The sequence below is a fragment of the Camelus ferus genome, chromosome 6 (assembly GCF_009834535.1).
Source record: "Camelus ferus isolate YT-003-E chromosome 6, BCGSAC_Cfer_1.0, whole genome shotgun sequence".
Lineage (NCBI taxonomy): Eukaryota > Metazoa > Chordata > Mammalia > Artiodactyla > Camelidae > Camelus > Camelus ferus.
Genome location: NC_045701.1, coordinates 92,343,583 through 92,367,561, shown reverse-complemented (window position 1 = coordinate 92,367,561; position 23,979 = coordinate 92,343,583). Strand labels below are relative to the sequence as shown.

Below are 23,979 nucleotides of genomic sequence, written 5' to 3'. Positions count from 1 at the left end.
TAGAAGCCAGAGCAATGCTGCATTCCATGGAAAGAGTGAGGAGTTCTACCAAGCAGACAGACACCGAGACACAGGTCAGTTGGAGTGAGTTTATTAGAAGTTAGAAAGACACAAATACACAAATCACTGAACACTTAAAAGATTAGTAGAGAAAAGCAGAGTTGCCAAAATTCCACACAGACTACACAGCCAGTTCTACTTGAGCATGATCCGAAGGGGCCAGGCCTGGAGCCGGGCCAGGTCCCCAGGACGGGAGCAGCACATGCCCTGGGCTCACAGCCGAGCGGGCGTCACGTCACCATCATGCCACTGCAGTAACACCGGGGGAGACCTCTAACTACCTTCTATCAAAGTGAACAGCTATCCTCTTAAGTTTTAAACTCATGTAGTACACAGTAAATGGATTTTATTAATACAGTTTATATTACTAAGTACATATCTGGCAAAGCTACATGTATACAGAGATAAGGAACCCCCCAAAAAGAACAGCAGCACCGAAAGGAGCAGCCAGTCACAGAGGTGCAGCTCTGACAAGAATCCTAGGGGACTGCTAGACACAGCGGTCAGCACTGGAGAGAGGAGAGAAGCTGGAGGAGGTGCCGCCCTCATGCAGGAGACAGTGAGTGTCACACAAGGCAGCTAGGCCTGTTAGACAGAAACGGAGAGAGAGAGCCCAGGTGAGACTTGGGAGGCAAGAGTCAGTTTCCCACTTAGCACAGCTCGGCTTACAGTATTTCTAGGTCACAAAACCTCAGCAGCATTGTGAATTCTTTAGTATTTGGAACTACCTTCTGCTTGCTTCTGTCAGCCCAGGATAAAACAGGGACTGGGCCTCGTGTTACCTTTTACACTGTCTAGACTAACCACTCCTCACCACCCTCAAGATAAAATGCAGCGTGTTTGGAGCACGGACTAGCACTGTGCCGGAAGCCTCCTCAATGCGAGGACAAAAGGGCTTCAAGTGACTGTATGTAAAGGAGATTCTGCAACGAGAACCAGCCCTAGTGACCAACAGACAGACTGCCGTGCACGGGAGGCGTGCGCTCACTCAAGCTGTCACTGAATCAGAGGCCCTTCTAGACCCCTGAACTATCAGCTTCTCTCTGAAAAGCGCTGACGTGGTAGACGTTTCAGAAATTGTAGAAACCGCTGACTGTAAAAGTCTACAGCACATTTTTAACATGCAGTTGATAATCCAAAGCAAAATTAACTAGAAAAGGCATCCACAGCAGCAGCGCATCTGGGTCCTGGCAGACGGGAAAGCCGACGGCCTCGCCCAGAAGCCCCGCGCGGCGGGGACCTTAGCCGCCCGCGCTGACTCACCATGCGACGCTGAGCAAGTCATTTAACCAGCCCGAGCTTCATCTTTCTCATCTTTAAAATGGAAAAATAAAACTTGTTACCAACTCCCCACGAGTGCCGGGAGGACAAGAAAACACAAGTTCTTGCTGCTCTTCAGAAAAGAATGTCAAAATGTTTAACATAATTCTACAAATAGTACTACTCCTGCTGTTCAGTTCAAAATCCAGTGCTGCACTACCACAGCGCTCCTTGTGATATTCCTGCACTAGACGCTCAGCAGAATACAGAAGAGCAGTTTCACTCAGATTCTAAACGTTATTTCTTGTTTTTTGCACACACGCACGCGCACACGCACACACGCACACTCTCTCTCTCTCCGCCCCCCACCCCTCTCCCCACCCCCCACCCCCAACAATGGGCTTGGGAGCAGCACGTGGTCCCGGGGACACTGGATCAGGTCTGCCCACCCTCCCTGCTCTCGCCAGCTGGGACCCTCGCCTGTGAGAACCAGCAGGAAGGACAGGACAAACCCACCAAACCAGGGGGATTTCTACTCAATACAGGCTTTAGAGGCGGGGAGTTTCACTCCATTTCAACACATCTTCATACTGTCATGAATTATTTACATCAAAACAGTGGGCTTCTGAACAGAAGCTAAGAGTATGATGTATTAGTTAAGAGCTACACAGCGGTAATTAGCATCTACGGATTGCAGGTGATTTGGTGGTTTTTAATTTTTTTCTTTGGTATATTCTAGTTGGCTTCCTAATACAATTTTTTAAAAATAAAAATTAAGCTATTTATAATTAACAGTATTATTTTATTCCCCAGTAATCCAGGAAGAGTTCAGTGTATTAAAAGCTTTTAGGGAAAAAACTAGCACAGGAAACAAAAGGAAAAGAATGGGGACATGGGGGTGGGCCTACTTCCAAAGGACCCCAGTAGATACTGGCACCCCGAAACAAAAAGTCTAGTGTAGATGAAGGCTGACTTTGGGACCTTGGGTTCTACTCAGAATGTGAGGGGAGTCTTGTGTCCTGGTGTCCTGGTGGGACCACTGCAAATACAACTCCCTCAAAACAGGGCAGCCCCGAGGCCCCACAGGCCCCAGTGAGGACCCGGCTGCCAGGGACCGACACGGTGGACCGCACAGTTAACACGAAGCCTCGTGGACACAGGGTAAACGGAACCCGGTTTTTCCAGAAAGGATTCCTATGCACAGAGCATCTGTGTTTTTAGAGGCAGGATCATAAAAGAGAACCAATTCAGACTTTTTTTTTAAATTCAGACTTAACTTGACAGTGACCTGTACACCTGCACAATTTATACAAAAACAAGTTCGATGAAGTTATATTTTCAAGTACTTTAATCACAATCTTTATGGTCATAAAGGGAAGGAACAGAATTGTACTTCCCTAAACAAATTACCTACCATGTCAAGAATCTGATCCAAGAACTTCATATGAATTATTAGAATATGTGCAGTAACCTTATTTTTATTTTAACAGCATACAACTCAGTTCTGTGCTGACCCAGACTTACGGCAATCTGCAGGGAGCAGTCATTATAACCCAGCTTGCCTTACCTTAGACCACACCGCCCTCTGTTGAAAATGCCACTTCCGGATGTTGAGAGGGCCTAGGCCTAGTCCGTGTGGATGGCTGCAAGAACCCCAGGGAGAGGGCCTGCCCCCCAGTTCCAGTCCTCCCCACAGAGCAGCTCAGCGCTCTCCCTACGGCAGAAGTTCCCAAACTTCTTAAAGAGTGCTGAAATATTTTAAATCTTTTAAAAAAGTTAAAATCCAATGCAGAACCCCAATAAGAAAATAAAATCTAAACGGCATTTTCTCAACACACAGGTGTAAAAAGTTCTTAGGACAATGAAGTTAAACAGAACAACGAAGCTGCCCTGCAGAACCCACAATCCAAAGCATTAAGTTACAGGCGACAGGTCTGGCCTCAACTCCCAATTTATTTCTGTCTTTTCTCTTGACTGCATAACACTGAGAAAATCCTGACACAGAGATAAGCAGCTGCAAACAGCAACAACTCTTAAACTGTCTGCCTTGTACTGCCAGGGCAACTTGCACTCACACGGGAACAGCACAGACACTCTATTCTCACACCTGGGCAGAGACTGACGTGGGGCTGCAGTGTGTTAACATCTAAACCGAAGATGCTGGAAATGGGCCCCTTTGGTTGCATACAATTATAGCTCAATAAAGTTGATTTTAAAAACATCTAAATGTGCATACTGCCTTTATGGCCTCTTAAAACATAAATGTCTTTACAATTTAAAAAAATCCTTGAAATTAAAAAATGCAGGTACACTGAGCTCTAAAATTGTACCTAAGGGAATCTTTTCTATAGATATACAGGGACACGAAATAAGATAGGGTACAAATTTTATTCTTTGAAACTACTGCAATGGAAAAATATTAAATAATCTTGAGTATCAATTTTTAAAAAAACAAAAAACCACAAATGCTTTGAAAATAAAATTCAAATCAAAGGTGGGAGTGAGCAGCACTACTGCCTCTGAGCCTTCAAGCTTCCAAAGGAAACCAGCCTGAGCGCCACGGCCTCCGGAAGGAGGGCCCAGCTCGCGGCTGTCCCGCTCTGGTAACCTGACCAGCGCTCTACCCGCTGCGTCAGGTGAGACTCCATTTAAAGAAAGGGTTCCTCTCGCTGCTCAAAGTGCTGGATGACCCAAGATCTCGATTCTTCCAGTCAATCGAACCCGGGGCCAAGTAAAGCGCCCTGGGATGGATTCTGTCAGGCTGTGAACTGCTAGTATCCAGAAGTCAAGGAGAAAGATACCCCACGCCAAGCGGGTGAGCATCCCGAATGGCAGCACGTCCCCAGGGAGAGGGATGTGGAATCACAGGGGAGCAAGCAGGCTCTTGAGGGGACAGCTTCTACCTGCTGCACTAGTGATTCTAGCCGCAGTCCCGGCAGGAAGCCACCCGCCAACCCCTCCCCAAGAGGGGAGGGCAGCACTCCCTCAGCCCGAGCCTCCGCCTTGAAGACGGTAACAGGATGCTGAGGTGTCAATAACGTGGTCATCACATGATTTGAAAGGTTGACCTAGAAATACTGTCTCAAGAGAAAGCTCCTCTAGACCCTCACGAGAGAATCAGCGCCTGCTCCCTGGCTCCTGAGGGCCAGAGGCCGGCCGGGCCTCTGCACAAAGCATGCGGACGACGCGGCGGGGTGGGGGGGGGAGCACAGTCCACGGCATGGCTGGACGTGGGCAGGGCAGGCCAGCCGTCCTCGCGTGCGCCTGGCTGCTGCCCCACGGGGCCAAGGGGTCAAAGCGGATGCTGATTGGTTGTCTTGGCACAGGAGAAACCAAAGCAAGGAAGCTGCCAGATAAAGACAGTCAAAAAAGATGTTCCCCCCTGAGGTTCTGGCCAACAACCTCCTGTACGAGATGTCTGTCTAGAATGCTGACCCCTACCAAACTGCTACAGCTACAGAAAACCCCAAGAGTACGTAGATTCAAAAAGACAGATTATAAGAAAGCCCCAAATTCCTATTTGGTAAAACATCTGTACAATTACAACTAGTCAAACTGCATTACGTGACTTCAGAAAAAATCAACAGTGCACCTGAATGCATTAGAGCTAATCCTGCATTCAACCCTCCCTGATAACAGCAAACTCCAAAGACATCAGTTCCACGTGCAAAAAAAACTATCCACGTGTTACAAAAATTCACTAGAAAGAAAATGTCCAGAAGGCCACATGCTCTTTGGCAACCACTGGAGAAACAGTGGTGCAAGAATCTCCGCAGAGGCAGAGGCTGGCCATGGAGGGGACGCTTCCAACACGGCACACGCTCGGGAGACACCTGCAGCAGGCACGTCACTGTGAAGTGTGGTGAACCACCAGGCCCCTCAGGGGACGGAGCTGGGGCGCAAAGAGCAGCTGCCCTAACATCTTTGCTCCTGAACTGCTCTTTTCTATAGTCAAGTTCTGTCTGAAACGTCATTTTCCTTTAAAGTATTTAAACTAATTCTAACAGAATCTATAGCAGCCTCGTCAGTGAAATTAGGAGCACTGAAGTTAGCGATGAAAATGGGTAAGTTAAAAAAGCGAGTTAGTTATCTGCCACACTAATCCTAACATTAAAATAAAACCAGATTATGGATTATGCTTTAAATAACCAGGACACTCAATCAGCATTTAAGTGCTCAAAGTTAAGCCAAACAGCTTTCATGGACTCCTAAAAGGAAGAATATTACCGCTTCCAACAAGTGACAGCCTTGGGCACTGGCAGAAGGCGACCTACAAGGGCCTAGCTGGGACTGACTGAGGAAGGAGGCCGGTGAGGCTCCTGCCGTGCGCTGTACTTACCCCGCTCCACTCTACGCTCATACTCACTTCCTCCCCTCCGTCAGGGCCGCTCTCGTACTTGACCGCGTCCGAGCTGAGGCTCTCCCGGCTTCTCCGCTTCTCCGTGTTCTCAGGGTCATTCAGCACCTCAGCGACTCTCTGTTTGTGAACATTGTCAAGACCCTGGGAGCCAGATAGGGAAAAGGGTTTGATCCATTAGCACTCGAGTTTCCGGAGGGTTTCTAAGATCACTAAACGCGTACTAGGAGAAAACACTGGGGGGGCGGGGGGGAGATCAGAACAGTTGACTCTCAGGAAGGCACACTCAAGACATGTGCATTTCACTGTATGTAAATCTCACCTCAAATCTTAAAAAACTACGAACATATGTTAAGCTCCACTTAATGACCTGTACATTCAAGTATTTAGAAGGCAGTGCAGTGAGGTACACAATTTTGAAATGCATAAAAAAAAAAAAAAAAAAAAAGATTGAAGGACAGATGAAGGGAGAGGTATAAATCAAGTATCATAAACTGCTCTTGACGGAGCCCAGGTGGCAGGTGCTGTTTTGTAAGCGTCTGTAAAGTCTGATGATGAGAGGCCCAGCTTTTAGGACCACGTGCCTGCTGTTTCCCGCCTCCAAACCCAGTCCATGGTTGGACAGCCCTGGACGGTTGTGATGTCTCTGACAGTCAGCGACGGCTGCCTGCAGAAGGTGCTCCAAAAGCAGACTCTTACTCCGGGGAAGGGGTGACCAGCAGCAAGCAGTCGCCGACTTTCTCAGTCTCGCTCCAGCACGTCCCAGTTCAAACGCAACTGGATTAACGCCCAGCAGCAAACACTCTCCATGTTGTTTCAGTGCCGACTGACATCCACGCTCTAAATGGGATTCCAACCCCACAGCTCAGGCAAAACACCCACACCTTCGCTGAACCGCACGGTCTCCCTCTCAGGAGGCACGGTGCTGCTATGACTTTCACAGGGAAACGACTGTGGCAGGAGGGGTGTGGTCAGTGAGGCCCAGGCAGCCTCTTCTCTTAAACTTCTGCAGCTCCTGACTCTGACTCCGACTCTGCGGGTTGGGTGAACACTACGTGCACTGGTTTACAACAAGGCCTGAGGCGCCCCCAGACCACCTGAGCCAGAACCCCACGCAGCACGCACCCAGGCCCAGAGGACCCGGGAAGGATGACGGGGACAAGGAAGGGCTCCTGCAGGGACAGCGACTGGGGGAGTCCCTGACGGTATCCCTGCCGGGCCTTCTCTGGTCACACAATTTCTTCAAAGAAAAAAATTATCAGGTATATATGGGTGACTTTAATCCCAGCTGAAAAGTGGCCACAAACTAACAACTATACAACAGTCTACATACACATCATTCGGGGGAGGAACCCAGACCTGCACCTCCAGCTCTAAAAACAGGAAACAAAACCTGCTGTCTTTACATGCACGCACACACTCAGCAATACACTAACTGCTCACTGCACACCAGTAATCACAGGGCAGGAGCTCAGCCCTTCTCCTGTATTTTCTTTGCAAGCTAACTCCAGCAGAACTGAAACCTCTCAGGTGATGAAGGAAGTGCTTCAGCAGCTCACTAGCTGTTCTTCGCTGACTGACACTGCACTGCATGGCTGGAGCACGCTGTGCAGCTGGTCACCCGTCGATGGGTACATGGTGCTTCCATGCTTAGCCTCCTGGGAGTATCGCTGCCGTGAATGCATGGGGGAGACAGATTCAATCCTCACTATTTACAGAGGCCACAGTCGAGAACTCAGCCACGTGCCAACACGTATTTCTAATCCCCAGTCAACGCTCGAAGTGCTTTCGTGGTCCTTCACAGACACATACAGAGTGGAGGAAAGCTCAGGTCATATAGCACATGTCCCCAGCTAAGACCCAGCAAGGTAGCATTCTGCTTTCTTTTTCCTCCTAAAGCTTTATTTATTTTTTTAAATTGTGTTTGTTTGTTTCTTTGGGGGGGGGTAATAGGTTTGTTTATTTAGTGGAGGCACTGGGGACCGAAGCCAAGACCCTGAGCATGGTGGGCCCGTGCTCCACCACTGAGCTGCACCTCCCTCCCCCTGCTTTCCTGTTTCGTCTTGTACTGTCAACAACTGTCCCCTCCCAGTCTGAATTACTCGGTGCCCAGGCTCTCTGCATTTGTCAGGGACCTCACTGTTTAAAATGGCCCCTAAGAGTGTGCTAAAGTGTCATCTAGTGTCCTAAGCACAAGAAGGCTGGGGTGTGCCCTGCAGAGAGAGGCATGAGTTTCAGAGCTGCTGGCCATGAATTCCTTGTTTCACTGATTCATTAACCAACACCACACACTACACAAGGTGTCTTTAAACAGAAACACACGTTAACACAAGGTTAGGCCTTGAGTTGGCGTGAATGTGACCAGAGGCTCACACGACCCCACCCTTCACTTCCCTCCCCTGGGAGTAGAGGCCTGGCAGTGTCGACTGCGTGTTCAGAGCAACTGCAGACACAATGACTGCGCAGCGGGACTCCGCTGTGCCCGTGTGTGCACCGCTGCTCGGTCTGGGCGCGGACGCCAGGAGTGGACCTGAAGGCCACCTGGCAATTCTCTGCCTGACTCTCTGATGCACCTCCAACCTGTCTTCTATGGCAACCGCGCCACCAGCCCGAGGGGCCAGTTCCCACACCTCCCCAACACCGCTGTTTTGTTTGGTTTTGCTCTAGCCATCCTCACGGGTGCAAAGCAGAGTCTCACCGCAGTTTGGCTCCACCCTCCCTGCTGACTGATGATATGCAGCACCTTTCCACGTGCTTGCTGGCCTCTGTGTCTCACCTCCAGAGCAATGTCTATTCAGGTCATGCGCCGCTTTCTAATGCAGTGGTCCCTCTGCCTTCACACACTCTGGATAGCAGACCTCGCCAGGCGTGTGGGTTACCGGTGCTTCCACCGTGCTGTGCAAGTGCCCACTCCCCTGACAGCGCCCTGGGGCGCAGGTGTCCCCGGTGCTGGCGGCTCTGACTGACTTGTGCTTTTGCTGCTTGTGCTTTTGGTGCCATATTTACCGTCGCTTAAACAATGTAAGTTCTTTATACAAACTAAGATAGTAAACATTTCCTATTCCTAAATCAAGGTTTCAATAAGCCTAGTAAAAGAGAATCATTAAACTCAAAAGTTCTGAAACCTAAGTTAAAAACAGAAGGTTTCTGACTGACCTGTTTACGTGACCTCATGGCCGCTTCTTCCAATGTTTCTGCAGCTTCAAATTTGCCTTGACGTCTGTAAAGTGCCCCAAGGTTTTTTAAAGTAGTTGTAACAGTTGGACTGTAAGAAAGCATACGGCATACAGAACTATTAAATGTAAGTTTTAGAGTGACCACTAGCAACAGCACATGATCTAAAACTCACAGACATGTCAGGCTAACATTCTTCAAACGTCTGTGGTACTTTCTTAACTGAAATTCTAAAGGGCTCTTCTGTCTCAAGCATCCCTGCCAACTGCACCAAGCCCGGTGGCTGACCGACCGCACCCCTGCTCTCCCCATGCTGTGACTGTTCCCACAGACCCCTGGACAGTCTCCACATCTGTGCAGTGACCCCCAGGCCTCCCCTGGGGGCAGAGCACACTCAGTGTCAGGCAGCAAGGAGGACACACGTTTCAGTGTTGCTCTCCACCTCCCCCTTCTCCCTCCAGGCAAAGGGGAAGCAGCCTAAACCCCGAACTCCTCACCAGTGGAAGGAGTCAGGGAATGACAGCTGCGTGTGCGGGAAGAACAGTGTGGACACAGAGGGGGCGTCTCTGTGCTCCTGACAGATAGTCTCACGAAAAAATGAGAAATAAATCTAGTTCATTTCAGCATAGACATATATAACCTCCAAGAGGCTTTGTTCCTTAGGGATGATAGGTGCTTTAGGCACAGAAATAGAGAAGCTATACTCCATGTCTTTGAGAGCACATAAAATTCAGAAATTATGGTTAAGTGCTAGCCCAGAAGAGGTATCTACTCCAAACTAGGGGTTCAGAGAGTTTTCCTGAAACAGACGACTGGTAAACTGAGTCTTAAGGAAGACTGAAAGTTAAAGGAGGAAAAAGACTGTGGAAGGCATTCAAGTCAGAAGAGGCCCCCAGGGCTGTGCTGGAGAAGCTCACACTACCCTCTGTGGACCGCCCCTGCCCTCCCAGGGTGGCGTGGGGAGGCGGGCGTGCGGCCCAGGCACGTCTGCGAAGTGCTGGCTTCCGTGGGTCTGCTGGGCTGTTTCCCAGGAGGTTGCTCCATGGCCACCTTCAACGCTGGGTCCCCATTTAGCCATCTCCTGCAATGCGGCCGCAAGCCTTGGACAGAGTGCTACTGGACAGGACCCATACTGCAAGGGGCTTTGTGTGTGTAAGTTACCTCATTCATAAAGTTACGGGGCTTCCTACTGGAATCTGGGGGAACCACCGTACTGTGCAGCCACGGCGCCCTCAGGGGCGTTCATACTGGCTATTCACGAACTTTGAGGCACTAGCTCTTGCACAGCCGTTTCTCTGTTTCTCTCAGTGAAGCAGACATACCTATCAACTTTGCAGGCTTTGTACCAGCCTCCATACTCTCCAAAAGCTGCCCCATCCTTCTGCTTTCCCTAAATTGTAACAAATAATTTCAGATGAGTAATTATCTTAAGCAATATATCCAACTTAGAAAACTCAAAATAGTTATGTTCTTACTTTGCATTCTTCTCTTTCCTCAGCATGCATCCAAATGGGTTTATTTTCATCTAGGGAAGAAAAAATAACATCCTATAAATTACAGCATAAAAGAGCCCTTAGACTAAGTAGAATTTGTTGAGTTTCACTGACTGCAACGTCTGTTTCGTTTTTCACGCGACCCTTCTCAGGTATTACTTCTCACAACCTGGACAGGTGTCACAATGGAGAAGACAAGACCATAAAGACAGAACCGGACCACAAGAAACAAGCAGGGAATGGCCATTCATGTGCAGCTCTGTGAACAGTCCTCTCCTCTCAGCGCTACCTGGAAAATCATTTCTAAAATTCAAATTAAATTCTATCTTGAAAATACTGCGATGGCTTGGGTACCACCAAGGTCAGGCTGGAAATCACTATTTTTAACGCACCTACGCTGCACCTGCATAGAGAGGAGTGCACCTCTTACCATCAACAGAGCCAAACTCCCTTTCATGCGCACGGGTGAGGATCTCTTTGTACAGGGTTTCTGCCTGCTTGAATTTTCCTTGCTTCAGGTAGCAGGATGCCTTAAAATGAAACAAGTACTTATTACTCTTCACATGCAAATGAAGCACAGTTCCTATCGACAAGTGAAACTACAACAGAGCTCAGACAGATGCCAAAAGGGCCGTCTGGCTCTGTCTGCAGCCACGCCTCTGTCCACACACCAGGTTATTTTTCGTCTTGGCCACGTTGGGGTCGTCAGGCCCCAGCTTCGTCTGGTAGATCTCCAGGGCTCTCTGATAGTAGTACTCCACCTCCTCGTACTTGCCCTGGTTCTGGCACAGTAAGGCCAAGTTATTTAACTGCTTGGCAACATCAGGGTGATCCTTTCCCAAAACCTGGGGATAAAAAAGAGCACATCAGAAACACTCATCACTTGTTTCCCTACCATCCAATCCACTCTCCACCCATTCTGGGGGAGTCTCTCTACACAGAAATACGACTGTGCCTCACTTCCAGGCTTACAGCCTTTGAACGGCTCCCATGCCATGCGATGAGGAAAATAATAGTTTACTGCACTCTCATTCTTGGGGGAAGAAGGGGCTGTGCTGAGCTCCTTCAGATGCTCTAGCGTCTCTCATTCTTCTAACAATCCTACAATGGAGGTGATACGCATGTTCTGAAGATGAGGAAACTGGATTTTATAAAGGCTATGTAACATAACGGCCAAGTTCTGAAGAGCCCAAACTTAAACCCAGCCCCTTCCGACTCTCAAGTCACTGAGTTACACTCATTCCTATGCGTAATAGTCCTCAAAGGAGACTGCCAACTGTTCAACTCGTGTCCTACACACCCTTTCACATTCAGACCCAGAGGCCCTCTGCTATCACCCCAAACTACTTTCCTCAGATTTCAAGCTCCACCTTCAGGGGTCGTCGAACGTGCTGTCCCAGATGCCGTGCTCATCTTCCAGCACCACTCTAGCCCCACCCCTCTCCACCGGCTAATCTTCCAGGCCTCCCCAGAGGGGACTTCCCTATATCCAATTTAAGGGAGCCCTCAGCCCATCCCCACCCACTTAACTCACAAGCACATCACCTGCTTCTCTCTCTCTTTGCAAGTATCACTACCCAAAACTATCTTGTAGGCGGAAGGAAAGAGCAAATACACATGAATGAATTTGGCAGATCATTATATACAGCTCATAATCTGTAATTTGATACACCTGTGGTTCTCCTCGATTTTTAACCCAGTCCACTCAAAATCTGAGTGGATAAATAAATAAAATAAAAACCACTGTATTTTGTAAATATCAGACAGATGGCAGCCTGACAAAACTTCATCTGCGTAATTTGATAATGAGCCTTTTTCATTTTCGCTTTTCCAATTCCTTGCCATAGGTCTCAAAATTAAATGATTAATCTCTCAGTATCAGTGGTAAATACTCACACAAAATCAAATTAAAATATCACGGCAAAGACCTGACATCCAATTCTCTATAACATTTGAATACACAGCCATACAGAGTACTGCTGAAATTACCAAGTCACATTTTTTTAATGCCTAATTACCATAAACTGTAGTAGCAGGTATTAAATACCCATGACACTGACTTAATCTATAGCTCTAAGTTATTCTTCTGTTCTCAAAAATAGTTACTCCATTTTTAAGCTTTATAAGCATATTTGGGTGACCTTATATTTAATATTATTGTTTTTCTTATTGACAGACACATGCCCCATGGTCAAATGAACTGCCCCCACGCCATCCACCTACAAGCCCTCAGAAATTCCTTCTTCAACAGTCGCTTCTTGGCCTCCTCAGGCTGGGGCAGCATGCAGACTCAAGGCTCCACCCTCGGAACACCCACTCCTCCTAAACTCTGATGTAAATGGGTCAGTCTGGCTGCGTTCTGAGCTGCCCATCTGACTGAAAGACTTATTTTCAGTAAATGGCAGTGACGACAGATCACAGCAGTCATTTCTCAAAACTTAAACCCAGAATGTTTAAACAGCACAGGACACTGCTTCTTCAGCAGAGACCCCCGCCCCCGGCCGCACCTTCTCCCGGATCTCCAGGGCTCTCTTGCACAGCGGCTCGGCTTCTTTGTACTTTCCTCTCTTGCCATAAAGCACTGCGAGGTTATTCAGAGTTGCTGCCACCTGCCGACAGAGGGAAGCACGAAGGACAGTAAGGGACCACAGCGGAGAGGACTCAGACGGCGCACATCATTTCTACCCGGTGTGCACAGTGAAGTGCTCTTAGTGGGATGAGGGAATATGACCTCCCTTAAACCCAGAAGAGCAAGTTCATCATATATAAGTACAGCTGTGCAAAGTAACACTGCAGAACATTAAAGTTAAACCAATCAACATCCACATGATTGTGATTTTTTTCCTTTAATTTCACTGGAAGCCACAAAGCCAACCAAAATAGATCTATACGCAAATCTGATCAGATTTTAATAAAAAGACAATACAAAATCTTCAGAAAAAAATTTACAGGAGTACATGCAATTTGATTTAGGATCAAAAAACTTAGTCCGTGATCCATCTGAGGTGGTGGTGATGATAAGCAAGCTAAGTGCACACTGACAGCTGCCGAACATCAGCGACCCCAGCACGGACGCCCCCACTGCTGCGGAGCGCGTGAGGTCCCACCTGCACCGTCCAGGGAAAGGCCGCTCTTAAATCTTCCCTGTTGAGTTTAATGTTAAAATGAGTTGGGTAAAAAAAAATTAGGAAAAATAAAATATAAAAAGGATGAAAGAACCAGATATACAAACCGCAGGATGATCTTTGCCCAAAGTTTTTTCACGGATGGCCAAGGCATCATTCAGTAGATTAGCTGCGTCTTTGTATTTATTCTGGTCTCTAAAGTTAAAAACATACATTAAGTGTTTTAGATAAAGCTTACTGAATCTTTTTAAAATGTAATTTTGGAACTAAAGAAATAAAAGTCAAGCTTCAACTATTAAAAAATGAAAGTTACCTACTAGAACTATTAAAACACCCCTAATGTAGGAGAAAAAGACCCTGTCCACAAATGCACTGGCAAGGTGAGCTTGGAGCCAGGCCTGACCAGCCTTTGAACCTGGCCCTCCACCTAGACTGTCCCCTGGGACAGCACTGCCCCACACTGCTGTGCTCGCCTGCACGTGCCAGATGCCCTGCGGAGGGAGGAAGCCCAGGACCGTGGACGGAGCTTCACTTAGTATCAAACTGAACTCATTCCAGGGTCGGAGTCCAGCTCTGCCAGTTAACGGCTGCGTGGCTTTGGTACATTACGTGGCCTCTGCAGGGGTGGTCGGCCCATCTATAAGGTAGGGATGTGACTCTCAGAGCTGCTCTAAGAAGCTAATGACATGCCACTGCACTAGAAAAGCCTGGGAAACACAAGCATAGGCTGCACACTGCAGTGTCATGATGCAGTCCACAGTTGCCACCGTCTGCGGGAGCAAGGAGGGAGGAAGGGTCTTTCTGACTGTGGTGAGACAGAAACACATCCAGCCCCTATGGTTTAAGAGCTAAATGATGCTGCGGCTGCAAACGAGTTAGTTACTTTGTGAGACTTACTACACATACCTCTCAACTGAGTCAGAACAACTGCTCAGCAAGGCTTTGCCATGCAGAAACCAGTCCGCCCTCCAGAACACTGGAAGGGTTGACAAGGCTTCCAGATCCTCCAAAGTACACCAATTCCAGCCAAGAATATAGATTTATTTTTCTTCAATCATTCTATTACACTTAAAAACTAGCTCGAACTTTTTGTGAAAGTCAGCCAATATGAAATAAAGTTTCAAAAACTAGCAGACACAGTTAACAACAAAAAAACCTAGTAGACACAGCTCTCTGAGAGTGCCGAGAGCTGGGCAGGACGCGGCATCTGAGCACTTCTGTCAACAGTGACGTGACATGAAGGTCAGAGACAGTAACAAGCCAACAGGAAGGCCATACCAGGAGCGAAAGCACTGGTTCTCAGAGGCGGCTCCAAACCACACCTGCAGCCTGTTAGAAACCTGGTCCTCTGCCAGACCTGCTGAATCAGATGCTCTGGGGGCGGGGCCCAGCACTTACTCAAGAAGCCCACCCAGAAATTCACATTTGAAAAGAAAACAAAAGTATACCCTGCAAGCATTAAAATCCTAATAGGAAAGAGGGCCAGATAACAGAACATTCACGAAAGGACACAAATGACTAAAAATATATAATCCGAGAATGCAAATTAAAACACAATGCTACACTTCTCCACTGACAAAGAGTTGGTGACAGTGCACAGGAGCGTAGACCGGCACCATCTTCCTGAAAAGCAGCTGGGCAAAGTACTCTGACAGGTGTAAAAGCTCTATATGCGAGCCTGTTTTAGGAACTGGTATTTTTTTAAAAATCCAGAATCTTGAACAAAACCTAAAAATGTTCATCAGTATAATATTAATGGCCCCCCAAAAGGCTTAAAATTAAATGTTCCTTAATACAAGAACACTGAAATCATGAGTTACGGGGTACAGCTCTAGGATGCAATTTTGAATATGAATGTGGATAAATTTATGTAGCTACTAATTTTTTTCCAAACTTCTTGCTGACATGAGTAAAACCTTCATGCGTTAAGGAAAAACACAAGACTGAGAGAGGCCATCAAATTCCCAGTACTACCACGATGACAACTGTGAAACCAGGCTGCCTACAGACAACAAATCCCAGTTACGTTCTATGTGCATTATTTACAGTAACAATATCCAGTGTTGGCCAGAAACTCTCATGTTCTTAACAGGCATGTAAATTTTAAAAAAAACTCCTCTGGAATGAAATTTAGCATTATCTACCAAGATTTTAAATGCAAATACCCATGACTATAACATACTGTATAACAGTAAAAATTTGCAGACTTAAAAGTCCATCAACAGGAAGTCTGTCAAAAAATTCCAGGACTATTTGTAAAACAGAGCACCACACAGCCATGAAAAAGACTGTGCTGCTATCCAAGTACAGAGTTGCCATGGTGCTACTACAGTGCTAACTTTCCCTCCCATGTTTTTTTGGGTTTTTAGGGTTTTTTTGGTTTTTTTATTTTATTTTTTAACTTTTTTTTTATTGAGTTATAGTCACTTTACAATGTTGTATCAAATTCCAGTGTAGAGCACAATTTTTCAGTTATACATGAACATACATACATTCATTGTCACTTTTCGCTGTGAGCTACCGTAAGTCCCACCTGTGTTTTTTAAAGCAACCACCTTTTTGATGGTTACACTCCTCTCTGTGGAGCCCTCCCTCCCTCCTCACCCTCTACACTGTCCCCATGCCTGCTCAGGTCCCCAGCTCCATCCCCAGAAGACCCCACCTCCAGGCAACCTACTTAATCCCATTCAATTCCTTTACCAAGAGCTTTTGAGTCAGGAAACATGCCCAAGTAACATGAGGTGGAGGGACAAAGGCAACCTGGTTCTCAACTTCAAGGAATCACGATTCCGGGAGAAGAGATGACAAAATTCAAACAACCCGATGCCAAGTATCACAAGCAAGTGCTGTGAGAGGGGTCGGGCAAGGGTTATGGGGCACAATGGGGCCAAGAGGCACATGGAACCCTAGATTCATGAAGGACAGAGAGCTGGACAGGGCCTCAGAAAGATGGGGAGGGGACTGGGAGGCAGAGTGGGAAGGCTATTCTGGACAAAAGAACACTCTGGTACATGGAGTCCTATGGGGAAAAAAATCTTAAAGATTCAGTTTGGCCAAAACAAAGGGTGCGTGTGAGCTATTCTAGGAAGGCTGGACTGGGTGTAGCCAAGCAGTGTCTGTGCCACAGGGTGACATCCTGCTAGAGAGCTTGCCAAATATTCTGAATTTAACTCTCGGCTGTTTGAAGAGAAATGGATAGTAAGGCTGGAAAAGGAGCTTATACCAGTTTATAAAAATATATTTCAGGGCATTTTCATTAAAAATACTGTTTCTATGTAAAATTAAGATAAAAGGAAAACTACTAGCCTGTAGACCAAGGCCAGGATATTCAGCATGGTGGCCACGTCTGGGTGGTCGTGGCCGGAGGTCTTCTCCAGGTCCTCCAGGGCCTGCTTGCAGAGGGGCACGGCAACCTCGTAGCGCCCCTGCGAGGCGTACTGGATGACCAGGTTGTGGAGGGTGCGCAGCCGCGCTGGGATCTCGTAGCCACCCTGCTGGGCAGCTGCCGCCGCACTGCTGTGCTGCTGCTGGACTACACAGAGAGAGTTCACTTCTGGTGAGTTCGAAGAAAACCAGGCAGATCACACCCATTCATTCAGACTCTCTTCTCTAGCTTTGGTCTTGGTCAGCACGTGGCCCCCAGGCTATGGAAGCCCCTCACCAGGACTGGGTAAGAACAGTAACTTGTCAGCGGTGGTGCGTGCCCGACCACAGTGCAGTGAGGCTGCTGCTCTTGACACCAGGAAAACTCATTCTGCCTTTTTCACTCCGTAAGAACCCACAGATCACGTCTGAACTGGTTGCACACGCCCTTGTTAGCTAGGGGCCAGTTTAACATGTTACTATATCCCAACAAGAAAATGGCTTGAAATTGTTCTGGAAAACACAAGCATTCCGAGTGCGCACGTGCTCCTGGGAGGCAGGCTGCGGGCACACCGATTATGGCAACTACGCTCAACAGGACAAGCCACCTTCTGGCTGATGCCGCCATTTAAGCATCCCTTCCACTTACTTCCTTGACCGGGGTCATCATCATCATTTGGGAAAAGGTCGTCCAGAGGTTCTTTGGTGGAATCGGTGTCTTTGTCCTCCTGCAGAACCAACCCAGGACAATCTTAGTCTTACAGCTGCTATAAATCCTGCACTGGAAATCTGGCATGAATTTCAGTTTAATTAAGAATAGAAAATATGGTTCATTTTCAGATCACATATAGGATTATCCACAATTGGGCTTATCCAGCGGGTTAGTGAAGAGTAGTAAAAAGCTTGCTAGACTAAACTCAGGTGCTCAGTGCGAGCAGCGGCAGACCATGATGGCATCTGTGCCTTAGGGTCCTCCCATGTCCTAAGGACGTTCAACGGAGCAAGAAAACCCTTACTTGGAATAAATTTTATCTGGAAATCACATGATTAAGATGGAAAATCTCTGAACACAGAACTGTTGGGCTAGACCCTCCCTCTCCCCGCCCTCTGCCCTCCACCTCCACCACAGGACCCCTACGGGCAATCTGACAGCCTGTGACTGGTGTCTCCCACTGACTGCTGGTGAGGACAGGTTAAAATACACATGGAGACAACTGACCACAGCCTGACCGGGTGAGAAGTGAGCATCGTCCTGGGGCAGACGAACACCAACCACCCCTCCCCTGGAAGGGGTAGTCTGAGAGGGACTTGCAGGCACTTTTGTAACAGTCCCATTTGTGATGCGTAATACAAATGAACTCATGAAGATCATTAGACCAACCCAAGCTGAGGGACCATCTACGATGCAACTGGCCTGTATTCTTCAAAAGCGTCAATGTCATAAAAGACAAAGACTTCTTCCTTTCTTTGGGAGGACCAGCTCCGGACGACAGCTGACTAAAAAGACGCGACAACTCCGCGCAGCGTGCGGGCCTGAGCCAGATCCTGGAATGGGGTGGGAAGACCAGCAAGGCCTCCGCTGAGATGATCAACAAGCGAAGACTCCACGCTGCGGAGGAGATGAAGCGCTGTGCCTGGGTTCAGCCTCCTCAACCTGACCGGCCCCCCAGGGTCCACGGAGAACGCCCTTGAGCTAGGGAAGCGCATCAGCAGAGGGAGGAGGAAGTGGCAGAAACAATCGCTCGGCCCTGCCCCTGACGGGGGAGCTCACTGCACCCAGCTCTTCTCCACGCTAGACATTTCTTCAAAATAAAATGTTCTGAACGTCCCGGACTCTATGACACCATCTTTCCCAGCTTGATATTGCCCAGTTTTCCAGGTGACTCCCTGGCGGACACCAACATCGCCACATATTCTTATTCCCACAGCAGCCTACAGGAGTACATCTTTTAAAGTAAAACATTAGTTGCTCCTGACCTCAAGGTGCAAGGGAGAAATACAGCCTAATAAACAAGCCTAATGTAGAAGGAGGCTATGGACTGTGTCCCCCTCAAAATCATATGTTGAAGCCCTACCCTCCCCACAACATGATGGTATTTGGAGACAGGGTCTTTGAGAGGGAACAGGTTAGATGAAATGACGGGGTGAGGCCCTCACGATGGGATTAGTGCCCTAATAAGAAGAGACACTGGGGAGCTGGCGCTCTCTCCCTGCACTGCCAACCCACCATGTGAGGACACAGTAAGAAGGCAGCTGTCTGTAAGCCAGGAAGAGGGTCCTCACCAGAATTCAGCCATGCTGGCACCCAGCCTCCAGAACTTGTCTATGGTATTTTGCGATGGTAGCCCGAGCTAAGGCACAGGCTAAGTGTAGGTTTGCTGGTGTAATGCACAAACCATTCCAACAGTCTTAGGATGAGGGTTCGGACTGGAAACACAAGTATGGAACTCAACGGTAGACAGACTATGTAGTGAACAAGCCTAGCACCATGTAGGCATTAAAAAAAAAATGTTAGCTAAAATGCAATGTGAAGTCCTGGACTGGCTCCTGGAACAGAAAAGGGACACATTTTAATGGAAGGACTGGTGAAGTCCAAATAAAAGCTGCAGTTCCGTTACCAGTAACGTAACAACATTAATTTCTTACTTTTAACAAAGGTACTCCTATGGACTCAATGTTCATGTCCTCCTACCAAAAATTCCTATGTGGAAGTTCCAGTGCTCAGCATGGTGACATCTGGAGGCTGGGCATTTAGGAGGTAATGTGGACTAGAGGTCACAAGGGTGGGGCTATCATGACGACATCAGTGTCCTCATACAACTCAGAGGAAGACACACTCACTCTCTCTGCACGCAAGCACCAAGGAAGGCCAGGTGGGACACGCCGGGAAGAGATCCTGACCAAGAGCTCGACCAAGCTGATCTCAGACCACAGGCTCCAGAACCGGGCAGAAGGAACGTCCCTGTTTTAAGCCATGCAGCCCTCAGTACTCTGGAGACCACAGTGTCCCAAGTTAACTAAGACATGTACTCAGGTGATGTAAGACGTGACTTCAGAAGAAACTGGGTGAAGGGTACATGGGAATTCTCTTAACAAAATCATCTCAACTTTTCTATGAATCTAAAATTCTTCCAAAATAAAAAAGGTTACTTACAAAAAAGAAAAGTTAACTGAATCAGAGATAAATAGTAGACAAAAAACAGTAACTGAGACTGGGATGAACATTCAGATGGCCAACGGAAAAACGAAAAAAGCAAGACCCTTGGGGAGCCCTAACGTTCCAGGAACTATAAGATGAGCTGGCAAGGGAGACGGAGGAGGCATGAGCGAGGGAGCAGGAGTGCCAGGTGGTGTCCTTGGCAGGGTGGAAGGGACGTTCAAAGAAAAAGTCAAGATCCACAGCGCCATAAAGCAGAGGGAGCCCTGGGTCTGGATCGCAGCTGGCTGGGCCGGGTCACGGCTGAAGGGAAAGTGCTCTGGCAGCGTGATGGGTGTGGGAGCCAGACTGCAGGGGGCTGGGATGCTCAGGACACCTCAAGCTGAGACAGACCTCATGGAAGGTCATGGCGCCTCTCTGCACTGTACCTTGTACTTACACAGTATTTTCACATTTTCTGACCACTGTTCAAAAAAACACATATGAAAAAAAATACTCCAAGGAGAACTCACGTGACTTGCCAGGGACTCAGTCCCGAGACCCATAATCCTCGGTCTTGCTCAGTGGAACCACTCGAGGGGAGCGGAAACCTGCGGCCTTGCTGAGACCCCCACCGCGGCAGCGGGGACACCACGCTGCCTCCCTCCCTCAGGGCCACTTACGGACGGGGAGACGTCATCGTCGTACTTCTTCAGCTGGTTCATGAATTCCAGGTGCTTCTTTTCTTCCTCCAGCTGAGCCACAGACTGCTCACTCTTCTGCAGTTTCTGCTGCGTGTTGGCCAATTCATCCCGCAGCCACTGATTCTCCTGGCATAGACGGCGGACCTGCGCACGCAGTTTCTGCTTCTCTGACTCAACGGCATTCAGGTGATTGGACAGAGCCATCATAACCTGGGCAGAAAGAGAAGGTGACGGCACCGCACCACTCAGTCCAACAAACCCCACCTGCCATCTCCAGCAGCACCCGGGCTGCAGCTCTAGCTTACACCGCAGATGTGTGCTCCAAGTACACGCAGGGAGTGAGTCATTTACCTCTACCCTCACCCTGCAGTCACAGGCTACATTCAGGACATGATCAAGAATACTGCATGTTCAGAACATCTACAAAAATACTTATTTTTTTCTGTCTGAGAGCATCGCAAATGGACCAGCAATGGACAGGCAGCTACTCTTCTGATGAAGCTGTATTTTTTTTACTTTCTATCTAGACAGCTCCAACAGAATTTCTCAGAGACCTTTTCCACCAGTGAGAGCACGTGCACATGCCTGCATATGTGTGCAGAGTATGCAGGTCTCTGTGAGGGCTGGTGGTGGAGCTGAGGTGGGGCAGGCTGACAAGCCTTCCATGTTCCACGGTTAAAGGAGGAAAGCTTGGTGGCTAGCACAGAGAGTCAGAATGCCCCAACGCATTCACAAGCTGAGATCACATCAGGCTCTACCTGTGGTGCACTGACGAGGCTCAGGGACACCTGCCTGAGGCCGTGCCCAGTTCCTGGGAGGACAAGAGCTGAAAGGGTTGGGGAGAAAAGCTGGCTTCAGTCTGTTCCCTCTGCAGACCACGCACATGTGCTTCCCTCTTTACTATCCTCCTAGGTTTAAAAACTGAAACTCCAGAGGGTGGGGCTGCTTCTTCCTTCTTTTAACCCCAGTATCTGCCAAACTGAAAAAGGAAGTTCACATTCCTATCGCTTTTCAACACAGAACTTGCAAAATAATAGATCACAAGAACTAAACAAAGTTCTACAGTTAGCATCTGTAACATGGTTAGGATGAAGAACTCTAAAATTAGGGTATGGAGAGTCACTTCGGTCTAGGAAAGCAGAAACTGGTAACCTAGCACCCCATTTCTGCTTCATTCATTCACTATATGAGAAGAAAACTAAAAAAGAAAGAAGCCAATTTTTAGTATATTTAATTTTACCTAAAATACGCTGGCAGAGCCACATGTTGGGGGTGGAGGCTCACACCCAGGTGTCTCTAATTTTTTGATCTCTCTGTCTAGTTTGACAGAAACAAAGGTTCAGTCAAATATATAAAGCAACCCTGTCTTGGGGTATCAGAGGCTATTAACTGTTGGCCAATATTCACTCTCCCTTCTTCCTCAGGCTTAAGAGCCTGGAACTTTAAGTGAGCAAGACAACATTCCCCAGGGTCTCTCACAACTAGGTGTGGCCATGGAACCAAATTCTGGCCAATGAAATGCAGGCAGAGTGCTGTGCACAGTTCAAGGAAGTGAAACAAGGAGGCACGCCCTTCTGGTCCCTTCCCCGTCTCAGCACAGGGTCACGTGGCTGCAGCTTGAACTCTCAGCCCGCGAGACAGGCTGTCTGCAGTGCAGTGACTGCAGCAGGTGGCAAGGGCCTGGGTACCCCTGACAACCACGCAGCTATACAACCTGTCTGGGACAGCTTACCTGGGTGCCTGTTTTACACACAACTATGACGCTTAAGCCACCATTTTTGTTTTTTGATATGTGCAGCCAAATCAAATCCTAATTGACACACAGGGTTCTCTGTTTTGACTCTACTTTTTAAAATTTAGACATGCCCAAATCAACCATCATTCGTATAACAAACATAACCCACATACAAGTTGACCTATCTATTACTCTATAAGCATCTTCCCTTCAGTTTAGTTACACTGTGTATTTCAGATGAAGTCTCCACTTTTCCAGACTGCTAAGGTCATGTCCATGCCTGAGACTTGTACCTGTGCCTCACTCAGGCCAAGCTCCAACATCTCCAGTGACTTCCGGATCATGTTTGATTTCTCCTCCACCAGATTACTTTCGTCATCTTTCTTCAAACACTTCAGTGTCTCCAGCAAACTTTGTAAAATGGAATTGTGCTCATTCTTCAGAGCTTCTAGCCCCTGAATTACTTGCTTTGTCTTAGAAATAATTTCGTCCTGCGTGAGCTTCTCCAACTTATCTTCCTTTATGTACACCATTGTGGACATGCTGTCGTACATTCTAGGATGGAAAAAGAGAAAACACACATCTCGTTACAGGCTTAATTTCTGTTACCCCTTTAATAAAATACTTTTGAAGACTTTTTTTTTATAGGTGAATAATAAATATGTGTATATTTGTACCTTGAAATACTGTATTATGTACTCTTTCTGTTTTTCCTTTGCAAACCAATTTAACTACTTTTCTGGCTTATGTCTGAATTCTTTTTTATGGAAGAAATGACAACAACTGAAATTAATGCCCAAGATTAAAAGCAGCAAAATATCCAAATGGTATTTCCAAAACACACAGCCTCAGTGAACAAAATTCTCCCTGAATGTTTGCAACCTTTTCTTTCCGTATGAAATGCAGAAGGGACAGTAAATTCTTGGTAACACATTTACCAGACAAGGCCTTGAGAAGTGGTCATACCTGGAAAAAGAAAAGGCAGCAAAGGAACCTGGGGACGACAGAGAGGTGAGCGGAGGGCCGCACGGGTGCAAGGCAGGGTGGGTAAGAGAGGGACACAGGCAGGACGGCCAGTGCTGCAGAGGCTCCGGGAGGAGGAGGGCCCAGCGTGCCCCCAGACCAGACTAGCCAAGAGGTCACGGGGTGAACCATGTGGTGTCTGGGATTGGCTTTAAAATATTCCAGTGAGAAGGAAAAGGAAAGGGGGAAAGGGGCACATAAAACAATGTCACCAAGTGGTGGTGACAGCTAAAATTAAGCAAGAGTTCTTCTTACTATCCTATGTCCTCTCTAGTTGTGTGTATGTTTTAAAATCCCCTAATTTAGCTTTTTTTAAAAAGGCCACAGTGATCATTAGGAAAGCCTGTTCAGGAGTGACAGAGATGGAAGTCAGATTGTATGTCAGAGCGATTTCCTTCAGAGCACTTACCACTGTCTTCACAAAGCATTCAGCCCCCTGAACATGAGCTCTATCTAAAAGGCAGTGACTTTATCGTGTACCCCACTGACTGCATGGTACCTCGGACAGCTCCTGACCCCTACAGTCCGTCTGGTGAGCGGATGAGCTGG

The 23,979-nt window shown here is 47.7% G+C and overlaps 1 protein-coding gene across 17 annotated transcripts in view; it reads right to left on the bottom strand.

The window, feature by feature from the left end:
- Positions 1-23,979, bottom strand: part of KLC1 (kinesin light chain 1) — a 52,251-nt gene that overhangs the window by 11,856 nt on the left and 16,416 nt on the right. For 7 of the 17 annotated variants that reach the window (XM_032482761.1, XM_032482767.1, XM_032482764.1 and 4 more), the window contains 12 exons: positions 22,701-22,962; positions 20,652-20,882; positions 17,482-17,560; positions 16,776-17,001; positions 13,577-13,664; positions 12,852-12,953; positions 11,016-11,189; positions 10,775-10,874; positions 10,327-10,376; positions 10,174-10,241; positions 8,834-8,942; positions 5,660-5,821 (listed from right to left, as the gene is read on the bottom strand). In XM_032482761.1, the coding sequence (XP_032338652.1) occupies positions 5,660-5,821; positions 8,834-8,942; positions 10,174-10,241; positions 10,327-10,376; positions 10,775-10,874; positions 11,016-11,189; positions 12,852-12,953; positions 13,577-13,664; positions 16,776-17,001; positions 17,482-17,560; positions 20,652-20,882; positions 22,701-22,961 (1,650 nt within the window). In that variant the 5' untranslated portion in view covers position 22,962. Of the gene's footprint in view, positions 1-75; positions 646-1,323; positions 1,375-5,659; positions 5,822-8,833; positions 8,943-10,173; positions 10,242-10,326; positions 10,377-10,774; positions 10,875-11,015; positions 11,190-12,851; positions 12,954-13,014; positions 13,489-13,576; positions 13,665-16,775; positions 17,002-17,481; positions 17,561-20,651; positions 20,883-22,700; positions 22,963-23,979 lie in introns of those variants that run through there. The other 10 variants (XM_032482763.1, XM_032482771.1, XM_032482766.1 and 7 more) reach the window with 7 other exon arrangements.